This window comes from Zootoca vivipara, chromosome 1, assembly GCF_963506605.1.
Source record: "Zootoca vivipara chromosome 1, rZooViv1.1, whole genome shotgun sequence".
NCBI lineage: Eukaryota > Metazoa > Chordata > Lepidosauria > Squamata > Lacertidae > Zootoca > Zootoca vivipara.
The window spans coordinates 115199137-115225219 of NC_083276.1; the positions used below are offsets into that span (position 1 = coordinate 115199137).

The 26083-nt window shown below is 43.1% G+C and overlaps 1 protein-coding gene across 4 annotated transcripts in view; it reads left to right on the forward strand.

Moving 5' to 3' along the window:
- The window catches only part of LNPK (lunapark, ER junction formation factor), a 39625-nt gene extending 26547 nt beyond the window's left edge, over nucleotides 1-13078 (forward strand). For all 4 annotated transcript variants that reach the window (XM_035134879.2, XM_035134863.2, XM_035134854.2 and 1 more), the window contains exons 9-13: nucleotides 1089-1313; nucleotides 6165-6270; nucleotides 7712-7782; nucleotides 10517-10687; nucleotides 12112-13078. In XM_035134879.2, the coding sequence (XP_034990770.2) occupies nucleotides 1089-1313; nucleotides 6165-6270; nucleotides 7712-7782; nucleotides 10517-10687; nucleotides 12112-12308 (770 nt within the window). In that variant the 3' untranslated portion in view covers nucleotides 12309-13078. The remainder of the gene's footprint in view (nucleotides 1-1088; nucleotides 1314-6164; nucleotides 6271-7711; nucleotides 7783-10516; nucleotides 10688-12111) is intronic.
- The last annotated feature ends 13005 nt before the right edge of the window (nucleotides 13079-26083 follow it).

Consider the following 26083-nt stretch of genomic DNA (forward strand, 5'->3'; position numbering starts at 1 on the left):
AGTCGTGACCGACTCTGGGGTTGCTGCGCTCATCTCGCTTTATTGGCCGAGGGAGCTGGTGTACAGCTTCCAGGTCATGTGGCCAGCATGACAAAGCTGCTTCTGGCGAACCAGAGCAGCACACGGAAACGCCGTTCACCTTCCCGCTGTAGCGGTATCTATCTACTTGCACTTTGACGTGCTTTCGAACTGCTAGGTTGGCAGGAGCTGGGACCAAGCAACGGGAGCTCACCCCGTCACAGGGATTCGAACCGCCAACCTTCTGATCAGCAAGCCCTAGGCTCTGTAGTTTAACCCACAGCGCCACCCGCGTCCCGATAGCATTGATAGCATCTTAAGGCCTACTTCAGTACTCATTAGCTATGGCAAATTCCCACAGAGTCAAAGGCAGTACTATGTATGTGAGAAGGATTTAACAAGACTCACAATTCCGTTTGGGCTTGAACTACTCTTATGACACACAACTCATTCCTAACTAGGTATCTGTTCTTTTTGCACACCTATTCAACTCTTTCCAACAGAAGCCTAGCCATGAACCAGTGAAAGTGGTGCATGCAAACACCCACCCCGTTGCATATTTCCTATTGGAAAATGCAAATCTTTAGTAAATTGTAATGTAGTATAAAGGAACAAAATTGTGTGGGACTTGTGCAAAATAATTGTGGTTCTTAATAGCCTGAGAATGACTGAATGGTGTGATAATGCTTGAAAAATTAATAAGTGGCCTCGAGGTCATTTTGTTTACGTTCTAAGATAATTTAATTTGTTTACATTCTAATCTAGATTAACTGGTCCTTTATGCTAGTTAGAGAATGCTGAGAGACACAATTAAACTGTTTTATTAATGCCATTCAAGTGAGAGCCACTTCTGAGGGAGTTTAAAAACCAGATGGTAGGCTCAAATTACAAGAAAGGGTCTATCTGATAACTCAGATCTACGCATTGTTGCACTTCAGCTGGTTTGTGTGCGGTTGGGTGGGTGGGGTGTAGTCTTTGCAAATGCTTCCCTTACCTTGGTTAACTTACAATATTGCCAGGTCTTGAGTCATTTTGGTACAATAAGCATTAATGTGTGGCTCTTCTGTCAGAACTTCGTCATCGGACCCCAGTTCGAGGCAGCGTGTCTCCCCCGACCCCTGCTTCACCAAAACAGGGATCTCCAAAAGGACCAAGCCCAGCGCCTCCAACTCCTGGCTTGCAGAGAGAGATTTCGGCACCGGGCGGACCTCCTGAGAGATCTATTACATCACCCTTGCAGCCAAATGTGTTACCAAGACATCCCGGGTCCCGTGCCACTTCAGTGCCTGGAATGGGTAAACAGAGCACTTAATGTTGTTTACAGTTTATATTATTTTCTCTGGTTACCAATAAAACAGGCCATTTTCAGACAGTATGGAAATGGCATTTTGTTTGGAAGTAGAGGGGCCGTTATCTGATTAAGCAGGAGTTCCATATTCAATTAGCCATAACTCTTTACAGCTGGCACCTTATGATACTGAAACCTATTGCCTGAGCTCATTTAACTGTTATGGCTTCTTTGTTTAAATGGTAATAAAACTTTGCAGTATTCTGTAGTCAACAATATAGCATACCTTTTTATGTTCTTGGTTTAGTCAAGCCTCCAGACTTAGATAAATCAGGTACATAAGAAAACACTTTTGGAATTCATTCATGGTTCTTACAAAGCCCTGGACATATTTTTTAACTTTCATTGTGACATTTATTCAAATGCTTATTCTAAGCCCTCCCCCAAAAAGTTCACGCTGCAAAGATTAAAACATAAAATATTTAATAACTAAAGAGGTTTCGTATTAGGTAGCAGAGCTTTCTGAAGTAGAAAGCTGATGAACAAGGGACGGGGGAGAGTTAACATCAGTTACCTTGTTGAAACATTTTACTTCTAATTTGTATCTGCTGAAACTACCAGCTAAACTCAGAAGCACTTTAAACCTTTTTCATTGCTGGATTGATTTTCTGTTTTACAGATGTACTTTTCAGTTCAGTTGTGTATGGGGTGGTAAAAGTCTGTAGTGAGCGAACTCTTAATGAAAAAATTATTCATGTGTGCCCAGTGTGTCATTTTGTGCCTCCTTCCCACTTTCCTTTGCCTCCAATCTCTTAGGGTTGAAATTACAGATAAGAGGGTCAGATTCTGAGAGTAGGTCGGAGCTGCCTTTTTTACTCAGCTTGTGTCTAATTTGCTGCTTTCCCTTGCATTAAGATGATTACCTATTTGGAGTTCCCTCTTCAACTGCAAACCCTGGTGTAATAATAATAATAATAATAATAATAATAATAATAATAATAATAATAAAATATTTATACCCCGCCCATCTGGCTGGGTTTCCCCCGCCACCCTGGGCGGCTTCCAACAAAATATTATAATACATTGGTCTGTTAAACATTAAAAGCTTCCCTAAACAGTGCTGTCTTCTAAAAGTCTGGCAGATGTTTTTCTCTTGCGTTAGGGATGGAGAGAACAAGAGACTTCTGACCTTGCAGCAGCTTGATCAATCCTGACCATTGCTATGCTGGCTTAGGCTGAGTTGGAGTCTTGGGTTCCAAGGGAGGAGCAGGCTACTAGATACAGCTGTATAGTACCTTGGTTTTTAAACAGCTTAGTTCTTGAACCTTTTGGCTCCCGAATGCCGCAAACCCGGAAGTGAGTGTTTCGGTTTGTGAACTATTTTTGGAAGCCAATCAGAAGCCACACCTTGGTTTTTGAACATTTTCGGAAGTCGGACGGACTTCCAGAATGGATTCCGTTCAAAAACCTAGGTACGACTGTGATGCATGAGAGGGCCTTACTTCATCCTGAATGACCATGTGCATTTTAGAGTGCTCAGCGTAGCAGTTGCATGTAGGACTCTCAGGCAACAGGATGGCTGATAACATTTCTGTGTGGAATCTCTTCACACCTGCCTCCCAAAGTTCAGAAGGGTGTGGATTATGACTACAGTTTTGTATTAAAATTTTGATCTTGCAGTGCAGGAGTTTGCCGGTCTCAGGCAAATATGAGGGCTATGTAGCTTTTGGGAGGAAAAAAATAGTATTGCACACTTTGAGGCAAGGGCTAGATGTTTGGTTCATTACTCATGTTTAAAACTGTAATTAATGTTGGTTACTTATTTTAATTAAGAGCTATTGGCAAATGTGGCAATTTTTAACCATAACATGTTAATTAAGAAACAAGCGCTTTCTGTTAATTCAGTTCTGTAGCATACTGTTAAAAGTCATGACAAACTTTGGAGGTTTATTGTTGGTGCAGGAATTTCAGTGTACCTCCGTGTAGTCTTTCAAGTGCAACTTACTTAGAAGTTCCAAGCAACATGATAGAATATAAAAGTCAAGTTTCTTGCTATGCAGATTTCTTCCTGTCTTGTGAGAAACATCAGCCGAAGTGCATATGACTGCACTTAATTATCTTTAAACTGGAAAAGATAATTCATTTTTTCATTACATTATACTTTGTGGAAGAGAATCAATTTAACATGTATTACCACAGAGCTTCCATATGTCTAAAAATTAATAACCAGCAGGTAGTTGAGAGTTTGCCAAGCTTTGCAGAAATGGCCAGACTGCCCACAATGATTGCTTTTGATGTTCATATTAATTACTCTTGTCCATATCAGCATGAGGAATAAGATGCGTGGTTTGAGAATTGTTAGTGTGCCAAGTAATTGGAGAGGTTCTTGGGGCGCATGGTCTTAGGTTTCAGGCTTCTTTAAGATTAGTGAGGCAGCCCTTTTACCATGGGCCCTATGGTTGTTTTGAACTGAGATTGCCTCCAAAGTGTGCATGCTTAATAATACTGCATAATAAGTGCATAATAATACTGAAAATATTTATATGTGACATTGGATTGTTTTGCATGTAATGTTTTTTTTAAATCAGTTTTTTTTTCCAGTCCAAGGCTCTCTTATTTGTAATGGTGTTCCCTTTAAATGTAATTGGTTTAAAGTAATTGTGTAGGTCATGTATTTGATTGTGCAAAATGTGTATATGTTTGCATCCGAAACCTCCAGGTATAGGGCAGTACAGTCGTACCTTAGATCCAGAATGCCTTGGTACTTCGACATTTTGGCTCCCAAACGCTGCAAACCTGGAAGTGAGTGTTCCAGTTTGCAAACATTCTTTGGAACCCAAATGTCTGACAGGGCTTCTGTGGCTTCCGATTGGCTGCAGGAGCTTTCTACGGCCAATCAGAAGCTGTCCTTTGGTTTCCGAACGTTTTGGAAGTCAAACGGACTTCCAGAATGGATTGTGTTCGTCTTCCAAGGTACAACTGTATATAAATTCAATAAATAATAATAATATCTTAAATGTTTGATAATTAGGACAGAACTGAAAGCTTAATGAATGTTGCAGTATCCAACTCCCAATTTGCCACACTTTTAAAAGTAGGGTGAGAAATCTGTGGCCGCTCCAATCTTCCATGCTGGCTGGTGTTGATGGTGTCCACCAATATCTGGAGCATCATATGTCCTATGGTACTGAGAGAATTTGAGCACAGAGAATTATTATTTTTTGCTGGGGTGGGGGCGGAGTGGGGGAGAAGGAACAAAAATATATATAATATGTGCAAGTGTTCTAAACCTCCTATAGAGTGGTACCTCGCAAGACGAATGCCCTCAAAGACGAATTTTTCGCAAGACGAATGCGTCTTGCGATCTGATGGTGACTCGCAAGACTAATTCGTTTTGCGAAAAATTCGTCTTGCGAATTGCAGTTTCCCATAGGAATGCATTGAAATTTAATGCGTTCCTATGGGCAAAAAAAGAAATTTCAATGCATTCTTATGGGAAACCATGATTCGCAAGACGAATTTTCGCAAAACGAATTGACCCGTGGAACGAATTAAATTCGTCTTGCGAGGCAGCACTGTACAATATGATGATATAGATACGAACTGTTGGAATGTCTGTCGTAGGCCTGGTTTGCCCTTAATGCTAGACCATGGTTGATTTAGCAAACAACAGGTTAACTGCAAGTGATCAAGCAAACCTTAGCTCGTTTCTTCAAAGCTTGATTTGTTTTTTGGCTGCTCTTGCTTTGCGCCTTTGGTGAGCAATGAGGGCGAGGTAGTCCAACGAACCATGATTAAGCAAAGGTGCTCTCACATAATGCCACATCATTTAAGGGTTTGTAAGCCAACAACAAACCATGGCTTCATGCTGTAAATTTGTTGGCAGTAAGCAAACTATAGTTAAGATGCTGTGCAGCAAGGTTCACACATTGCAAAACGATGGTTTATGTGAATCAGGCCATAATGATTGAAGCCAGAGAGCCTTCTCTCCTCCCTGTGTGTTTCAGGGACCTCTCCATACAACCATGATGTGCCCTCCATGCCAGGTAGTTTAGGCTGAGAGAGTGGCTAGCCTTAAGGCCACCCGTTGAGCTTCATGATGAGTACGGATTTGAACCTTGGTTTCCCTGGTGCTAGTCAACATTCCAACCACCGTCCCATGCTAGTTCTCTATTGCATTAAGAACATCCAAAAGTAATACAATAGTCTCAACAGTGTTCATGTCCCTAGAAAAAGTGTAGGTTGCAATCCTATACAAACTTACCTGGGAGTAAGTCACATTGAATTCTGTGGGACTTACTTGTGAGTAGAAGTGTATAGGGTTGTGCTCAGTGTAGACAGACACCTGGCTTTGTCTCAAATAACAAATCTAAAATTTGACTGAGGTCCTAAATCGAGGCTAAAAAGTAGGTTTTGCATGCTCCGTGGTTGAGTTGGAGGGAACCAAAAATAACTTGTAGATTGCTAAGTGACAAATCCAGTATGTTTCAGGGAATGTGTATATCAGGCAAAACTGAGAGTACGGCATACCTAATTCAAGGGAAAGAAGCTTCAGGGCAATAGCATTGCTGTAAACAGCTATCAAAGGAGGCAAAAAACCTTCCAAATCTGTCTTCACAGAAGGGGACAATTTCCCTGTTACATATGGTATTTTCATTTGCAAGAAAAATAACCCTGAGGAACTGACATACGGAATTAAATCTGATAATGGGGTTGAAATGCACAAGAATGTAATGCTAATTGCTAATACATGTTAGGGTGCTTTATTCCATTTTGTATCATACAGATTGGAAGCAAATGTCCTTATTCCTGGTTAATAAGTCAGTAGGTTGCTATCAATCCCATTTTGGTCTTCCAGGTCTTCATCCTCCAGGACCTCCGTTGGCAAGACCTATTCTTCCTCGAGAAAGGGGAGCATTGGATAGAGTTGTTGAATACTTAGTTGGAGATGGTCCACAGAACAGGTTAAACGTTACTTATTATGTTAAGTTCTGAAGTTATAACTCTTGAGTTGCTTCTCAGGTTTCCTGCGGTTTCTTCTTTACATCACTCTGGTAATTGCGGAAACCCAAACCCAGATGGGAGGAGCCCACGCTATGGCTTTTCCTCTTGGTAGCATTGCTCCTTCCAGAAAGAGGGGCATGTAATAAATGTGACGTGAAAAGGAACACTTACAATGCAATCCTATACATGTCTACTTAGAAATAAGGCTCACCAGGTTCAGTGGAACTTACTCCCACGTGAGCGAGTATAAGATTGTAGCCATACTGTAGTTTTCTAATACCGGTAACTGATGTGAACTCTTGTGCTGGTGCAGTCATTGTTCAGAGAATCTTAATCACCACACTTTTAATTGTCTGTCAATTAAAGTGCCTTTCTGACAGTTCTTGGAATAAAATCAGTTATATAAAGCATTGTTTTATTGGAGGAGGTATTTGTAGCTGCTATTATCATTATTATCATTCACCCAACCTTTGCCCTCAGGTCCCAGGGTGGGTTAGAGCATTTAAAAAAACAATATTAAAAACTGCTTAAAACAACTTACAATCACAAAAATAAAGCGGATCCTAAAAATACGCACCTCAGGTGTCAAAAGCCAGGTTAATGTCTTCAGCATTCCCCAGAAGCTGTACAGTGAAGGTACCAGACGAAGCTTTGTAGGGAGGGAATTTTACAGCTTAGCGCCCCCCCCCCCGAGAATGCCTTTGCTGGGCCACAACCACCCTTCTCTAAGGGTGAAGGAACTACCAAGAGGGCCCTCACTGCCGATCGCAGCACCTGAGACAGTCTGTGGGGAAGGAGGCGGTCTTTCAGATATTTGAGTCCTAAGTTGTTCAGGGCTTTTCAGATGTTCTGCCTCCTATTTTTTCTTCTTCAATTACTTTGCCTCGTTTTGAATCTTACCAACTTGACCTAGCTGTAATTTGAATTCAAATTGATGGTGCTTTAAACCAAATAGCCAAAATCTTTTTGAGTCTGAAGTGGCTGAGTCACAGTGTGGTTAAAAATACTCAGATGGCAGCTTTTAAATTTGCAGTAATTTGGTATGTTTGTGAGAATAAATTTATAATAGGGTTACACTCTCAGGTGCCTGCCTGCAGGCTAAACACATTGTGGGGTGCAGCGAGGAAGCCTGGGCTCCCCTTTTCTGATGTTGCACCGGGCGAGGCTACATCATGTCCAAAGGGGCATTAGCGGTCCACTTCCCTGCTCCATGCATTTAAACTGCATGTGGGAGGTGAATATGTGTAAAAGGGCTTGTGCCATTTTAATTCTGAATTTCAGTGCCCCCTTTCTGGTGTGCAAGTCCTGTTGAAGTGATCCAGTAGTACGACTAAATTATATTAATGACTAAAATTAAATGGCTAAACCAATGTTTTTAACCTCTGATCTCATCTTCTTTAGATATGCACTTATATGCCAACAGTGTTCCTCACATAATGGAATGGCTTTGAAGGAGGAATTTGAATATATCGGTAAGAACAAATGCATATATTCTGCTGCTTGAAAAAGCCTCCTGTCTCCCTGGCCACTATTGCCCGTTCAGGCATTTACAGAACGTAATATATTAGTTCTTGTTTAACTCTGTATCGGAGTGTGTCCTAAAAGTGCCAGAGCCATTAAAATCACTAAGCTTTAAGTACTCATAACTCTTTTTTTGTATTCAATTTTGTGTACTTAAAATATGTTATGGTATTCATGTGTGTATACCTTTTAGAATCCATTATCCTTAAAAAAAAGTTCTGTAATATGCAGGTCAAGGAACATGTGTGCAAAAGTGAGCTGTAGAAATAAGCTGCTTTCTCTGCATGCTTTTAAGATTGCACTTGGCTAAGAAACTGCACCCTAATAGGTCTTGTGTTTTTGTTTTTGTTTTTAAATCTGGACCCTCACTTTATCAGAACTTCAACAAAAATTTATCGTAACAGGAAAACCTGTGGGAGACATTGGAGATGAAGTGGGAACAAACTCCTGGGGCTATTCTTGAGTTTTACGGCTGACAATAACTTAAGACAGGCACAGCTCTTCATTGAACACAGATGTTGATTTTGCCGCCTCTCGGCAAACAAAAATCAATCTGCAAGTAATGTGAGAGAAATTATCTCAGGACATTTGGGTGTGTCTTCCCATTGGCTCTTGACCCTGAGAGGCAGCTTAACCCATTCATTTCATGTGTTCTTATATTATCAGAGGGCTAAAACATTTACTGTTCAAGCTCTGTATTACTCATGTGTGGTCAAAGTTTGGTTGAATCTCTCCTGAACAGCTCTCCCCTGCCCACCACCCCCAGCTAAATTGATCTCGATTCATGAGGCAGTAGCCATACTGCATATAAATAACAGAAAGTTTATACTGGATACGTAGCCTAAATTTTATAGGCTGTTGTTTGCCTGAGTGTTGTGACACTTTGATTTGTGCCTGCATGAGGGAGAGAGCTTTTAAGCCCTTTTCCAGAAGTATACTGTGGGACGCTTCTTTCTCTCTCCCTTCCCTCTCCGGTTGCTATGTAAACTGTTACATCTGCCTATAGAAACCCACAATGTGCAATAGCAATTCTTGGAAACGGATTCCAATTTTTGTAACACCAGTGACTTTGATCCTTAAATTTGCCTGTTCAAAATTCGCATGCATAGATTGCCCCCCTCCCCATTCATACATGCACTAAAATGACCTGCAAAGAAAACAGAATGGGTTCATGTGCTCTCTGTTGAAGTGGTGATTCTTCATACTTCAGCCAATGGCGCAGGGTTGGCAAGGAAGAAAGCAGTTTTTCTGAATATTTTCTCTTTCAGAATACAAATTCTCAACTGACTTGAGTCCGTTACAAAGAGTGATGCAAATCATTTGAGTGAGAAACAAAATCTCACTCCCGTTTTTGAATGTTCACTTAAAAGTCAAGGGTCATATCCAACACTGCTGTCCTGCTCAGTGGAACCTCTCCTCTTCTGCAATCCCCAATATGTCTTCAAAATCTGCTCCAGAGAGCTGGAGGACTCCTGGAGCATTTGGGGGGGGGCGGCATGGGGAGAGGAAGGAAGAGTTCTGTCACACAAGCAGAATTATGCTCACACAACATTGGATACAACCCATGAAATGCAAGTTAGAGAGGTCACGCCTTTCTTTTTTTGCACTTCTGACCATAGTTAAAATATAGTTAAAGATGGATCAATGCACTTGTCCTGTGAAGCTTTCACTGCTTAAGACCTAGGCTCCCAAACTCAGGGGAACACCCCGTCATGCCGGGTTGCTATCTGTCTCTTTCCCCCCTGATAGGGATTTTTAGCACGGCATTCTTCCCAAATTTGTGGATTGAGGTAAGCAAAGAACAAGCAGTGTTTGCAAGGCTTGCAAGGAACAGGTGATAGTTGCTGTTGCCAAAGGAGTCATGAACCAAGCACCAGGTGTTTGGGCCTATCCCTCTCTCCCTCTTCAGTGTTGTTGGTGGGTCGCAAAGCATATCCAACCTCACCAGCATTCCCTACAACACAACTTCCACATGGTAAAATAAATTACAGCTGCAGCAGCCTGTATGTTTCCCCCCCTGTACCTTTCTTTCACCAAGGCTGGAGCCAGTGGGAGGCAGAAGTGAGGAGTACTACTGATAAAAATGTGAGGATAAAATAGGGAGGAGGATAACCATGTACACTGCCTTGAGCTCCTTGGAGGAAAGGAAGGCTGCAGAAGTTGCAATAATAAAAAAGAGAAATGTTGCCTTAAACGTATAGCTTCTCCAGTCTTTTTTGCCTCGTGAAAGAAAAGAACATTCACATAGATTTTTGAGCAGAAGACCCAAATTATAACCCTCCTAGTGGTGCAGGAATGGAACTTCTAACACTTTTGCAAAGCTAAGCAGGCTCCCGTATGTTTTCAAATTGGATGGGGAACTGTGTGTTGAGATTCCTGCATTGCAGGGGGTTGGACTAGATGACCCTTGGGGTCCCTTCCAACTCTACAGTTCTCTGGAAAAACTGCATCAGAAATTTCAAATCCGAGAAAAGACTTGCCCTGCTGTAAGAAAGCAACTCTTCTTTGTTTGTTGTTGTCATTGATAATGGGAGAAGGTGAGAGTATGCAGTGCCGCTTCTACAAAAATCAGTTTGGTGTTCTTCCTTTCCAAGTTAATGCTTTAGAGTCTTGCAGCCATTGCATTGTTAGCACATTAAGGTTCAGTGAGCTAACTGGATACACTTGTATTAAACCTTTGTGCAGCATTTAGGTGTGCCTACTGCTTTTTCCTGAATCCTGCAAGAAAAACAAGACCTCAAGCTCCACGACTTCCAGATTTCAGTGCCGAAAAGAAGCAGCCTACAGAGGCACAGAGCACGACTGAACCTCTGCAGTTGGGGGAAGAAAAGTTAGAAGAGAATCAAATGGCTGAAGGTGTGCATAGAGTTCTCTACATTTGCCAGAAAATGTAATTAGGGCAATTGGATTGGAATCATTTTGCTTTTCCTTTCAGTGCTGTTTATTCAATCTTGCCAGTGGATGTTCGCTATATATGAAAGAAAGCGTGTTGCTCATAGTCAAAAGCAACCACGATACTATATCTCATGTGCAGAAAATCTTTTTTCATCTTGATTTTCTAAGAATAGGATGATCTTGGGTCATCCTATAGTATATTTTGCTTTGTTGGTTTTTCAAAGTTGGCTGCCAAGAATGTTTTTAGTTAGTCCCCCTCCCCCAGCTGTAGTAGAATCCAAACTTAATTCACTTTCTTTTTGTAAAATAGATTCTTTCCATCCTATCTAGCAAGACTATCGGTCTCTTAAATTTTCTTTGTTTACAAAGCCCTGGTTCTTCTACTTTTTTTTGCTTTTTTAGTATCAATATTAGCATTTACACTGTGTAATTAAAGGATTTGGATCACAGAACGGTTAGATTTCATTGTTTTCCCCAGGTCATTGGGTTGAGGTGGGGTTTAAGTTCCTGCCTTTGTTCGTAAAGCTGGTTTTGCTGTTTTCCCCAGGGCAGGAAAATCTAGTAAAACTGACTGGGCTTTTTTTTTAAAAAAATAAAAAAATAATAATGGGTAGTTCAAAGACAAATTGTCAACTTTAATTTAAGAAAGTTCCTTTTGAGATGGTTTATAGGCTTGAAAATACAGTAAGCATCTTGTGTTCAGCTAACAAAAGCATGCCGCATTCTAAGAACATAGCTTTGACTATCACTCTGCATTTATTTCCTTAAAAGTATTCTGTTATATGTAAAAGCATCTTTTTGTAGATGGCTCTAAACAGAGAACTTCCTTGAGAGCATATCCAGAAATGATCATACTACCAAGTGCTCTTAGATGAACAAATATGGCATGTAATGCCCATGTGTGACAAGGTTTATGGTGGGAAACCTTTGTAACCTACAATTTGATGCAAACTGTTATCAATTTCCCTTTTATTTTTTATAACCCTTTCTGCCTGGTAACAGGTCTCCAAGGCTACCCGTAATAAAAGAAAGCAAAACAAAGCACAGTGTATCCGGATTTTTACCTTCCATGAACAAAAGAGCAATCTTAATAGAGGGATCTGACTAGGAGAAGGCGGGAGGATGTGGAGGAAGGGGGGGGGGGGAGGAATCAAAATTCCATTGTCTCATTTGGGGTGATTTCTCCCTTCCCACTGCAGCTCTGTATGACACAGCCCACCATTTACTGTACACCTTCCTGATGTCTTCAGAGAGGCTTTTCAAGGGCTACAGAGGGGAGGAGGGAAAGGAAGGATCAGTTGTGTGAACTTGACATTCCACAAGCTGCTATTTTCCCCAGAAATTAATCACATGATCAGTGTAATCAAACCTTGTGTCTCATGCAGACCCTTTAGAAGAAGCCACCCAACCTACTGAGACAAACCAGGAAGATGACCAAGCTTTGACTATTGAAGACCAAAGCCGTGACGTAGTTTCGGCAGTGGCTGAAGAGCAACCAGGAAGCGAAGCCAAAACTGCCACCCCAGACTCTGAGTTTGCTGTTCCAACTTCCCAACGACAGGAACCACTAGCAGAAGAATAAAGTGCCTAATTATTTTTAGCTACGCTCTTTCAGCTGTTACTTTTTTGTCAGGTGGGCTGCTTTCAAAAGCTGCAGTGTCGCCACTCTCATGAGCTCAGACTGCCACTGTATGTTGAAGCTAAGTGTACTACGAGGTATTTTGTTGCAAGTGTGGGGGCAAGTTAAAGCACTTCAAAATGTGCCACTTAGCTGAAGTCTAACCCAAGCACAGGTATCCTTCCTTTTTTTGTTTTGCCTACTTTCTAAAAAAACAACCTAAAAATGCCTAAATGGAGTATTTTACATACAAGTGATTTAATATATAGTATTATTTGGTTTTTGAACAAAGTGCTGTAAATAACTAAAAGGATGTGTAATTCTTGGTTTAGTAAACTTAGGTTTTTTTGGGGGGGGGTAATATTTAGGTATTGAATGACTTTTGAGTATCTAGATGTTTACAGGACAAAGGGTGCTTAGGTATTTATCATAAGCAGTACGAAAGTGTCAATACAACTAAAACTTAGTCACTCCTTACCCTTTTTTGTTTTCCTTTGAGAGAATGTAAGTTGTTAAAGGGTTGTCCAAAGTATGATATATCCTTTTGGAGCTATATGCACAGCAGATGAGCTAACAGCATGTGAAATAGAAAGCTAGTTTGTGTTTACATAAAGCGTAGGAATATCCGCACTTGACTGTACTTGAATACTGCGCATTATTTATACCTGTACAATAATGACTATAAAAGTGAATTTTGTGTATTTTGTTAAAGGAAAATAAAGACTGTAGCATTATGTACTTGTTTTGCATGTTCTTTTAAGGTTTAGACAGTCCAGATTCATGTACATGTTACTATTTTCATACAAGCATCTACCGTACTTTGATTTCTCTTTCTGAGTACTGGATTATTTCTTTGGCACTTAACCAGACCTTTTTAGGCTTGGTGAACCTTTCAAGCTTGGTGGTTTCCATAAAGCCTAAGAACTGGTCAGTGCATCAGCAGACTTCATTATGAACATATGCCTGGAGAATAGGCTGACAGCACATAATAGTAAAAAAATTCCTTCAGTAGCACCTTAAAGACCAAAATCTAAGAAGGTTTCTGTCCAGTCAGTGCCAGGTGTAAATCATTCAAGTTTCTTAATGAGAAGAACAGAATATAAGTATAATGAATAAGTATTGTGCTTGACTCTCATAATATGAAGGAATACTTGCTCCTTCAGACTTCATCTGGCACATGTGCTGAAGACTGTAGACAGAGCTCATCCAGCCAGTGGCAATTTCAAGGAGCAAGGATCCAGGCATGCTTGTTTGCTTGGTGTCCCACCTTCAAATGATATGCAAACTAGTTCCTGTCATTGAGCAACATCAAAGATGCTATCTATTTTTTTCTTTTCTTACTAAAGCGTGAGTTCTACTGGACTAATAACTCACTGGAAAACTTCTGCCTAGCAATATGTGTGTTTCAGTCAGCTTGGCTTCCTTCCAGCAGTAGCCCCTCCCATTCAGACCATGTGCTCTGGCAGAGAACATGGCCACACCCACAAACAAACTCACAATCAAGCCTCCACATAGCCCAGGCCGGGGGTAGGCAACCTCAGGCCCGTGGGTCGGATGCGGCACAATCGCCTTCTCAATCCGGCCCATAGCTGCCAAGTTAACCCTTTTTTAAGGGAAATTCCCTTATGCTGAATAGGCTTCCTCGTGAGAAAAGGGAAAACTTGGCAGCTATGATCCGGCCCATGGATGGTGCAGGGATCAGCTTGTTTTTACATGAGTAGAATGTGTCCTTTTCTTTAAAATGCATCTCTGGGTTATTTGTATGGCCTGCTTGGTGTTTTTACATGAGTAGAATGTGTCCTTTTCTTTAAAATGCATCTCTGGGTTATTTGTATGGCCTGCTTGGTGTTTTTACATGAGTAGAATGTGTCCTTTTCTTTAAAATGCATCTCTGGGTTATTTGTATGGCCTGCTTGGTGTTTTTACATGAGTAGAATGTGTCATTTTCTTTAAAATGCATCTCTGGGTTATTTGTGGGGCATAGGAATTCGTTCATTTCCCCCCAAAAAATATAGTCCGGCCCACCACATGGTCTGAGGGACGGTGGACCTGCCCACGGCTGAAAAATGTTGCTGACCCCTGGCCCAGACAGGCAAGCAACCTTAATCCAAAAGAGACACGCTCACTCTTTTCAGTCTCTTTTACCAAGCTCTCGCCAACGCCCCTGTTTACGGGTCATTTTCATGAGCTCCCAGGGAATACAATAAACACAATCAGCTCCAGCCAGCATTGCCAAATGGTCAGGGATGATGGGAGTTGTAGTTCCAGCAACATCTGGAGGTTCCTCAGCCCTGTGCTTGGGGCTCTGGTCTGGGCTGTTGCCTCTTACTGCTTTGCCCCATCGGAGGTCCTGCGGGGAGGGGGAATACTGCTACTGAAAAATATTCTGTCCGCAGCTGCCAAGGGGGTAACCCCAGCTCTTGTTGTGCACTAGTGCAGGTTACAAACTTCAGTTAGAAGCCAATGGCTTGGAACAAACGGACTGATGCTTCTTCTCAGCATAAGCCATCCAAGGAAAGTATCACAAGTTTTAAAGGGTTTATGTATTTACTAAAACAAAAAACAAAGCCCACCAAATCAATTGGGATTGTGCATCCTTGAGAAAGTGGAGCACAGCTGAAAACAGCTGCCTAATTGGTTTGATGAAAATGGTCACTTGATCTTAGCCAAAAGGCCGAGAAGTGATAGTAGTAGTAGTAGTAGAAATAATAATAATAATAATAATAATAATAATAATAATAATAATAGCCACATAAAATAGGGGAAGGTAGTGATTCTTGGACTGTAAGGTCTCTAAACAAGAGCTATGTCACTTATACTTTATGTGCATCTGTTCAAGCAAAATACGGAATAGTAACATAAATCGTCATAATAGTATAAGTAGCAAGGAATCCCTGTAAGATTTATGCAATTATCTGAACTACAAACCCCTGTTTTTCCATCTTTACAGAGTGCATAGCAGCAGAAACACCAAAGTAGTAAATTATTATAGTGGTTAGACTCCAGTTTATAATATTACTAAAGCACAACTGTTTAGGGATGTTCTAAATATTTGCCAGTTTCAGTTTTTGGATGAAAAACCAGCAATTTCAAGGATGTGTATAGAAATAGGAAGAACACTGTGTGTTAAATAATTACTTCTGTACATTGTTTTTCCTTTCCATTGTTATACTGCTGTTTTGCCATACTTTTTTTGAAAAAGAAAAATAAGTAATCTAATTGAAGCTTTCCCCCTACCATAGGCCTAAATGAACAGAAGCTAACATGGGGCAATTAAAAGAGGCTATTCAAGGGGCAATAGAAGCCCTTCATCATTAAGAGGAAGCAATAAAATGAGAAGGACCCATAAACAGGAAACTTTTAGTTAATGACACAGAAACTGGAAAAAAAAAACCTCAGCACTTTTTCTGTTCAGCACGAAAAGCATAGGCAACACTGAACTGCAGTAATTTAGCAACATTGTCCAGATTTTCCTCCAAAGCGAGTGAGCAAACAACAGATGGCAATTCCAGAGAAAAATGCTAGTGTTGGGAACAACCTAGTGCCAACTCACTTTGCTTGGTTCAAGAGAGATTGACAAGCAGAAGTTTCGTATCTTTGCTTAGACTGAGACCCCTCTTTATATCCTCTAAAAGGAACTGGAAACATTCACTTACTGAGGAGATATAGATGTATTGTACAGTACATTTCAGGAAGGCACAGATGTTATCCAAATGCTCATTTGGACGATGAAAAAGATGGCTGCAAATTTCTTCCTAAAGGCTAGTTCTCATGTTGAGATGTGTCAGTGAATAGTTCAAGTCCTGTAAGCAAATGCTGTAAGCAAATCAACTACGGCGCTCAAGCATTCCATAAGCCGGCCATGAAGCTCACAGGTGACATTGGGCCAGTCACTGCCTCTTATGGGTTGTTGCAGGGATTAAATGAGGAGGGGGACAACTATGTATGCTCCATGGACACAGGTGGGAAATAAATGCAATGAATGAATGAATGAATGAATGAATGAATGAATGAATTGTCCCACAATTTGCTCTGAAGTCACAGCAGCCACTATGGAGAAATTATTTTAATGCTCAGGACTGAAATATACCCTGTGGATACAGCTTAATACAGCTTAATCTGTAGCATAAAAGATTTTCCAGGTCTCTCTTGATGCCAAGTGGATGGCTGCATAAAAGACTTAACATCTGCATATGTCTTTGTCCTGGAAGACAACACTTCATGCTTGCTAATTGTTTTTAAATTTTGTAATAAAAAGTGGGGAGTGAAGAAATTGGAGCCTTAATATCATCTGGTGGGGGTCACTGTTTTAGCCACCCCTCCTCCAGGCAAAGGAAACTAGAAGTTCCATTGTTTTTTGTAATGAGAGAGTTCAATACTTCTCCCATTAAAGTCAATTATTCTTGAAAGAGCTTATATTGAGCTGGATCATCTTTGTGTTTGGAAGACAGTATTTTATTTTATTTTGGATCCGAAGGATTTGTAGCTGAAGTGCAGTGGGACTGCTGGAGTCATGGAAAGATCCTTATACCATGCAAAGGTTGGTATTTGTTCCACGCTGGTTTATTTTCGGCTAAGCTGCAGAAGAGCCCTGAGATGAGGTCTCCTGTTAAAAGTCCTAATGCTACATGATACCCTCCTGCCTGTGTTGCTGTCATTCTAACTAGTTCTTTAGCAATGCATTAAATCACTTCTGGATGCTTGTGGCATCTTCTTGCGTTTCAGAGCAGTAGATAAAGCCAGGATCCCACAAAACAAAGCTGATCTAACATGCAGTGGCAGCGCAGTGGAAACTTAAGTTTTTCTGAAGCTGGGGGTTTAGTGTAGGAGTTAACTTTTCTTTTTAAAAATGGATGAGGAAAGAAAGAACTTCATTTCAGTTCTGCAAAACCTATACAAATAGTATATTTACTTCCTGAAGGAAGTTATGATCAAGTGGGCACGTGATATAGGTGATTCAATTGGGCTGGAACTATGGGAGAAACTATGGAAATACGACATTAAATCCACAGCATGTTCTACAATTAGAGAGAACTTTATGAAAATGATATACCAATGGTACTTAACTCTGGTCAAATTGGCAAAAATTTATAAATTAAAATCTAATAATTGCTGGAGATGTAAGAAAGAAATTGGAACAATCTATCATATGTGGTGGGAGTGTGGACTTATTAAACAATTTTGGAATAGTATATATGAGGAAATCAAAAAGATGTTTAAAATATCTTTTATTAAAAAGCCCAGAAGCATTTCTTTTAGGCTTAATTACAAATGATATCCCTGGTGATAAAAAGAAAGTATTCTTATATGCGGCAACAGCTGCCAGGACACTCATAGCAAAAAATTGGAAAGGAGAAAAAATCCCATCAGTAAGAGAATTGCAAATAAAACTCTGCGAATATATAGATTTGGCAAGGTTAATGGCGTCATAAGAGGACAATCAGAGCAAAGACTAATAAAAGAATGGGACTGTGTTAAAGAGTATATGAAAAAACATTTTTCTGGAATAAACATATCGGTATGTAATGAGTGAAGTTTGCAAGGTTAAAGATATGAAGAAATGGACATAAAAGGTTTAAAGTTATAATTAATGTGTATAACACACGGCAATCAAGATAAAGTCTAAATTTGAAGTCTAAAGGGTGGAAAGGAGTAAAAATGTATGTATGTTTCATTACGATTTGTGGCTGTTGTTTTTTCTTACAAGATTTTTGATTATTGTTTTACTTTATTTATATTTTATGTTGTAACTTTGCAATGAAAAGCTGCACCACCAGCATATGGAGACTTCCGAGCAGCTCCTGAAGCCTGCCAGAGCTAACTGCTCCGGGCTGGTTAGACTGCATTTCCCAGGGACATGAGATGAAATCTGGGGACATTCTGGGGATGGAATTTGTCCGGGGACTTATTCGCAAATCAGGGGACTGTCCCCGGGAAACGGGGACGTCTGGTAACCCTAGGCTACTGCTTCTCTCTCTGCGCTGGCATGTAGCCAGTCAAAGGCCTTCACAACATGGGCTGATTGTGGCCGTACCTCTGCCTGTTTGCAGCTTCCTGGGGGAATACAATTAACTACCCATTGTTCCGAGCCTTATTTCTTTACTCCCATTGTCTCTATGCATGCCCTTATCAGCTCTGTCTCTCTTTGTGACCTGAATTCTACTTACAGAGTGAACTATAAATACTGTCGACAAATAAAGGTGTGATGGAGGAGAAAAAGAGTAACATGATGTCACAAGACTTGCTTATGGTGCACATAGTGATTCACAGAATTCCATCTTTCTGAGAAATGGTGATGTACCTGTAGCTGGGCTTGTCTTAAAAAGGTAAAGGGGCCCCTGACCGTTAGGTCCAGTCACGGATGACTCTGGGGTTGTGGCACTCATCTCACTCTATAGGCCGAGGGAGCCGGTGTTTGTCCGCAGACAGCTTCCAGGTCATGTGGCTAGCATGATTAAGTTGCTTCTGGCGAACCAGAGCAGCGCACGGAAATGCCATTTACCTTTCCGCCGGAGTGGTACCTATTTATCTACTTGAACTTTGACGTGCTGTCGAACTGCTAGGTGGCAGGAGCTGGGACCGAGCAACAGGAGCTCACCCCATCATGGGGATTTGAACCGCCGACCTTCTGATTGGCAAGCCCTAGGCTCTGTGGTTTAGACCACAGCACCACCCATGTTCCTGTCTTACCCTGAATCAAAAATGAACTTTGGGAACAGTGCTGGCCAAACTTGAGTCTCCAGCTGCTTTTGGACTACAGTTCCCATCATCCCTGACCCCTGGTCCTGCTAGCTAGGGATGATGGGAGTTGTAGTCCAAAAACAGCTGGAGACCCATCTTTGGGAAATACTGCTCTGGAGATTAATAAGGTTAAGTTGCCTATTAAGACCTCTCCCATCCCACTCCACTCCCTTAATCCTTCCTGGACTTGGTTCAGCCATAACCCTAGCCCATCCCTGAACCACTCTCCTAAATGGCAGTGTCCTTTGAAAGGACTACAAATTCACATATTAGTATTATTTTTTATTATTTAAATTTGTATATATCAATTTGTATTTAAATTTCTGTGTCAAGGCCTTAGATTTGTGGAGCTTAGGGCATCTTCAGCTGCTCAGGAGTTTTTTTTATGTTGCTTTCTGAAACGAATATACAATTGGGGGGGTGGCAGTTGTCAGAAGATGGACACAAATGTTGGATCTGGCTTTTAGTATTCAGTGACTGATAACAAGGCACCATTTCCCAGTTAGAGAATCTGGGAAGCCTGTGCGTGAGAATGGATGGAGGCACCTTCTACTTAAGGAATGCTAGACCTAGGCTGAAATAATAATAATAATAATAATAATAATAATAATAATAATAATAATAATAATTTTTTTATTTATACCCCGCCCATCTGGCTGGGTTTCCCCAGCCACTCTGGGCGGCTTCCAACAGACACATTAAAATACACTAATTTCTTAAACATTAAAAGCCTCCCTGAACAGGGCTGCCTTCAGATGTCTTCTAAAAGTCTGGTAGTTGTTTTCCTCTTTGACATCTGTTGGGAGGGCATTCCACAGGGCAGGCGCCACCACCGTGAAGGCCCTCTTGTCTAGGTCCCTGCAACTTTGCTTCTCGCAATGAGGGAACCGCCAGAAGGCCCTCGGTGCTGGACCTCAGTGTCCGGGCAGAATGATGGAGGTGGAGATGCTCCTTCAGGTATACTAGACCAAGGCCATTTAGGGCTTTAAAGGTCAGCACCAACACTTTGAATTGTGCTCGGAAACGTACTGGGAGCCTTCATAATCAGTAATAACCAGCACCTTGGACTGAGCCCAGATTAACTGGCAGCACTGGAGTAATCAGTTTTTTCTCCATCTTAGCCCAATTGTGAGCCTCTGAGCTCTCCAGCTTTTGCCAGAATAGTGTTTAGAGTTTATACCTACATTGCTGCATACAGGAAAGGCACCGATTGTCCACTTTATGTTCCGGGCGTAGGATTCATGGAGGCAACGAAAGCATTGAAAAGTATGTTTGAAAAACTGTAAGGGTAACCATTTTGTAGAAATCTAATCCGCAGAATAGTCATTTTGTTTACCAACCTCGCTCGGGAATCGTCCAATTGCCGTGTTGGCTAATTAGGGGCTATAATGACCATTAGTGTTCCTGTTTTCCAACTGCGTATTTAATAATTCAAATCATTAAATGGTGGCAACTGGATACCCATGATTATTCTGTGGTCACAAGGAGCTCATAGATGATATGAATAGTTGCTAGGTTGTCCATACTTTCCCAGATTAGAAGGCGGCAACTCTGTTCCAGTGTTGTCTTAACTGAGAGCCATGATCTCATGGGCTGAAATCCAGAGGCGTTCATCGGCCAGCGGGGTAGACACCATTGGCACAATGGAGACTCCGAAACCTGCTTTGGAGGGTTGGAAAAACGTCTGGAGCAGATCTACTGTGAAAGGAGGGCTAAGAAGGGGAGGATTGGGAGGGGAAGCCCTATTGCAGGGTTACATGTCTGCTCCGATGACATGTTTCCCTTTATTCCCAGTGGTTTTCTAAAGGTCGGAGCTGTGCCTAGCAATTAAGACATAAACCCCATTAAATCCATTGCGTGTGTAGGATTGCAGCCCATATGAATAACAACCAAATGATGACAACCTCCAGAGTGGCAGTCACATTTATCTCTTGCAGCAAAGCAATGAAGAGTCTTGCGGCACCTTAAAGACTAAGATTTATTATGGCATAAGATTTTGTGGGCAAGGTCTACTGCATCAGGCACCAGAAGCATACTGGTGTGTACTTGAGTTGAGAGAAAAGCATTTGGTCTCATAGGCATCCGCAGTAATTTTGACAGGGGAGTATGAGTAGTAGTGTAAGTACTCCTTTTTTTCCTTCCAGTTGCTAAATAAGAAATAGCTAGTACAGTGGTACCTCCGGTTACGAACTTAGTTTGTTCTGGAGGTCCATTCTTAAGCCGAAACTGTCTTAACATGAGGCACGCTTTCACTAATGGGGCCTCCTGTTGCTGCTGCGCCGCCGGCGCGCGACTTCCGCTCACATCCTGGGGCCATAGCTGCCAAGTATCCCGTATCCGCCGGGAAAACCCCTTTTTTCTTACCGTTTCCCGGCGGTCTCCCGTTTGGCGGAAAATCCCAGCATTGTCCCTTTAATTTGCTTCTTCCCAGCGGCCATTTTTCTGGTGCCGCTTTGCCCTTCTATGGGCACCAGAAAATGGCGGCACCGGCGTCGGAAGTCGCTTCCGCGCATGACCGGAAGTTGCGTGACGCGACTTCCGGTTGCGGTTTGCCCTTCTATGGGCATCAGAAAATGGCGGCGCCGGCGTCGGAAGTCGCTTTTACGTGTTTCCGGTCATGCGCGGAAGCGACTTCCGGCGCTGGCGCCGCCATTTTCTGGTGCCCATAGAAGGGCGACGCGCCACCGGAAGTTGCGTCACACAACTTCCGGTTATGCGCGCGCTGCCGATCCCGGATCTTTACAATCCGGACTTGGCAGCTATGCCTGGGGCAAAGTTCACAGCTAGGGGCATCTACTTCCAGGTTAGCGGAGCTTGTTACCCAAAGCATTCGTAAGGAGGACAGTACATAACCCGAGGTTCCACTGTGTTAGAAAGCAGAGCTATTATTTCTGGTAGATCTAGTGACTGACCAGTTGTGAGGCCTGAGTAGACCTGGCCTCTGGGAAACTTGTATCCAAGGTCATACCCTCCATTGTTTATCTATGGTTAGACTTGCTCGCCACCCGCAGTTAGACTTGGCATCTAGACAACAACCAAGATTCACCTAACAAATTGCAGCAGTAGAAGCCCTGCTTTCAGGGGCTTCTGATACAGGGCTTCTCCCTCCTCTCCTTTGCCTTCACCCCTCAAAAAATGGCTCTGGAGAGGGGATCTGGAGAACCTGGACCTGGAGAACATTCTTGCACAGGCAGGATGTCTACAATAGCACAATGTTGAATTCATTCATCCTCTTTCCACTCGCCTCTGCAACCCTCCAGTTACTCCTATTAAGCCTTACCCACCTGTTGAACTTGTCCGGTGAGGGCAGGGCGGAGTTAAGGATCCAGCCCATTGGCTGGATCCAGTTCCTGATCCTTGCTTTAAGCAGTTTGGGGCCTGGTAATCTGAAGGGCCACCTGCACTCATAGGCCCTTGCTTGGTTAAAGAAGCTTCACTTGCAGGCCAGCCACCAAGGTAAATTAGACTGGCAGGCATAAGAGATGTAATCTTTTTGTTGGTGGCCTCATATTCGTGGAATTCTCTCTCAAAGGATGTATGTTTGGCTCCTTCCTCATCTGCTTTCAAATGGGCCTCAAAGACCTTCATCATTGCAACCTGCTTTTTTTTGCTAAAGCTGCCAGGCTGGACAGCAAATTGTTGTTGTTTCTGTATTTTAAAGCACGCTAAATTGCCTAATCTGGTTTATCTGCACTGGGGTGCACCTTACCTGCTGCATAATTCATGTTTTATGGTTTTGACTGAGAGCCACATTGACAGGCCTTTTGCTCTGAAAGGAAGGCATTTAAAAATACTGAACATCAAAAAAATGTTCAGTATTGCATTTTGCAACAAATAAAAACCATGGCTTGTATGCTCCTGGTGTCCCTCAGCTGACAGAATGCCTTTTGAACTAGTGGAAGTTTCTGTCAAGGAGGTGATTTTTGAATATTCCTTCTCCCCCTTCAGCCCCATAGCCCCACACCCCAAAGCAGATTTTCAAGGGACCCACGTGGGGCGAAATATTCCTGCATTGCAGGAGGTTGGACTAGACAATCCTCGTGGTCCCTCCCAACTTGTTATGTACTGAGCTGAATAATAGAACAATAGGATCCCGAATCAGCAGTCTGATTGGTCCGCAGCAGCCACCCAATCCAACTCCAGGTGGAAGTGAATCTGCAACCTGATTGGCCTGCAGGAGCAGCCAATCAGGCGGCTGGCAGAAGTGAATCCGCAACCGGATTGGCCTGCAGGAGCAGCCAATCAGGCTGCTGGCAGAAGTCAATCCACAAACTGATTGGCCCACAGGTGTAGCCCTGAAGTAGCCAATCACGCAAAGCCCATTGTGTAAATAATGTATATAAGCTGATGGTTTGGGGAAAAGGGCATTCTTCTTCTCCTTGATGACTACGAGCTGAATAAAGAGCATGAAATTCACTCTCGACTCCGAGTATATTTCACAACTATTCTGTGATTCTAAGCCTGGGACACAGAGGACAGCAGGAAGGAAGTGTTTTGCCAAAATTGCCTCCCTCTCCATGATGCTGGAAAAAAAAGCACCTGTTGAATCAAATAACTTCTTTCATCGGTGGAGGGGAACCCCATTTAGATACAGGCCAATAGTTTTATTTTTCACGTTTCTCTTTCTCTACGTGTGTAGATATAGAGATGGAACATCCATGAAAGATTATGATGGTTCTATTTCTAGGGTCTGTCCGATTTGGACTTCACCAAAATGAATGAGGTGACAGAGGTCTGCCCAACAGCAGCTGGCTGAAGTCCACACATTTCATGCAGGTCAATTAACAGGTGTTTGACCTACGGAGGCCAATTTCTTTGGCTGCCTCTCGGAATAAAAAGCGAGTCTTGGAAAAGAGGAGGAGCGAAGGCCAAGATGCCCTCCTTCCCTCAAAACCACATACACACACACACCCACTTCAATAAAAGACTACATTTGTTACTCCTTAAGCTTATGGCAGTTTTTAAGGTGCCACAAGACTGTTGTGTTTGCTGCAACATATCTAACATGGCTGCCCCTCTAGAAACACGCAGTTGTGTACCTGTAACATTTATTGTGGTGCGCAGGTTGTGCTACAGAGCTGCCTATTTCTCTCTCTCCTATATAAACAGTTTTCTGCCTGTTATGTTGTGAGTGTGATTTCAGCTCTTCGTGAAGTCAGCTCAGAAGTGATTCAGCATACTAGCAAGGAACTGCTAGGAGTCAAGTATAACAAGAACAGTCTTCTTTATTGCAGTAGGAATCTTGACTGACTGGAGGGAAAGGGTGAGCTCCTTTTATACTCTCAGGAGCAGGGGTTGGGGAAAGGATACATTTAGATTTTGGCGGGAACCTATCAGAGTGAGGATCCAAATTGTGCTAACAAGTTAACCAATAGCAACTGTCCCCACACCCATTTGAATCGCCCAGGAGCGGGAAAGGTAGTTACAGGACTAGCAGAGAAACTCATGAACACAGATTAAACCAATACATAACACCCCTTCCCTCCTAGTGCGCGAAGCACTCAAAGTCCCTCAAGTAATTAGGTGGCCGGCGGTTCCGCTGGGGCCTCCTAGGAACAGGAGTGGCTGGAGTCTGCTGCACCGGAACTTGGGGTGACGGTGGTGTTGCAGGCAGGATGGGCGGTGGAGACACATCCCTGGCTGGGGGCAGCATCTCTGAGGAAGCGGGGATGCTGCTACCTTCTGGTGGAGGCATTTCCAAATCGCTGGAACTGGCCTGGGTAGGAGGCTGCAGGGATTCGGTGTCAGGCAGTGTTTCCTCTAGGTCGGCCGAGCTCCCATCACTTTGGGTACTGTTGGGGGCACGCCGACGCAGCTGGTCTATATGGCGTCGCATCACTCGACCGTCGTCCAGCGTAACGAAATACGAGACTGGACCACTGGCACGGGTGACAACACCTGGCACCCATGCCAGACCTCTGGCGTAGTTTCGTACCCAGACTAGCTCTTCTGGGGTGAGGTAGCGTGTGGTGTCCCTTTCGGGCTCTGGCTGAGCTCAAGCAGGACGGGACGGGTTTTTGTCCGGGTGTACAAAGTCCATGATGGTGACCAACCGACGGCCCATCAATAGTTCAGCGGGTGACTTGCCCGTGACAGTGCAGGGCGTGGCATGCTGCAAAAATAGCATCCGGGCAATTCGGGCTGCCCAGTCCCCCTCCAGCAGGCGAGCGATAGCCTCTTTTGCCGTCCGTACCATCCGCTCTGCCTGTCCATTAGACGATGGGTGGAACGGGGCCGACGTTGCCCCCCTAATGAAGTTGTCTGCCAGGAATGCCTTAAACTCCTGAGATACAAAGGCCATTCCATTATCCGACACGATAGTCTCAGGCAGACCGTGGGTTGCGAACAGCTGCCTCAACACCCGAATGACCGCAGCGGAGGTCATGCTGGGAACTACTGCCACTTCCAACCACTTTGAGTAGGCATCCACTACTACCAGGAATACTTTCCCTTGGTGGGGTCCCGCAAAGTCAATGTGCAGACGGCTCCAGGGAGTCCGTGCCTGCTCCCACCAGTGGACTGGTGCCCTTGGTACATCAGGTCTCACCTCCTGACATGAGGTGCATGTTCGTACCCATTTCTCAATGTCCTGGTCCATTCCAGGCCACCACACATAGCACCTAGCCAAGGATTTCATTCGGACCATACCTGGGTGCCCCATGTGGAGCGTGCCCAGCACCCTGTTCCTGAGGGGTTCTGGAATAATCACTCTGTCCCCCCACAGCAGACACCCCCGGTGCAGGGAGAGCTCATGCTGCCTGGTTTTGAATGCCCTGAAACACTCTGGCTGGGGACCCTCTGGCCATCCCCTCCCCACCCAAGCAAGGACACGGGCAAGGACGGGGTCTCTCATTGTTCGGGTGGCAATTTCGGGGGCCTTGACCGGAGGGCCCGGCAGCGCCTCTAGCATCATGACACACTCAGCAGGTGCAGGGTCCCTGTCGGAAATATGGGGCAAGGGCAAACGGCTTAGGGCATCCGCATGGCATAGATGTGTA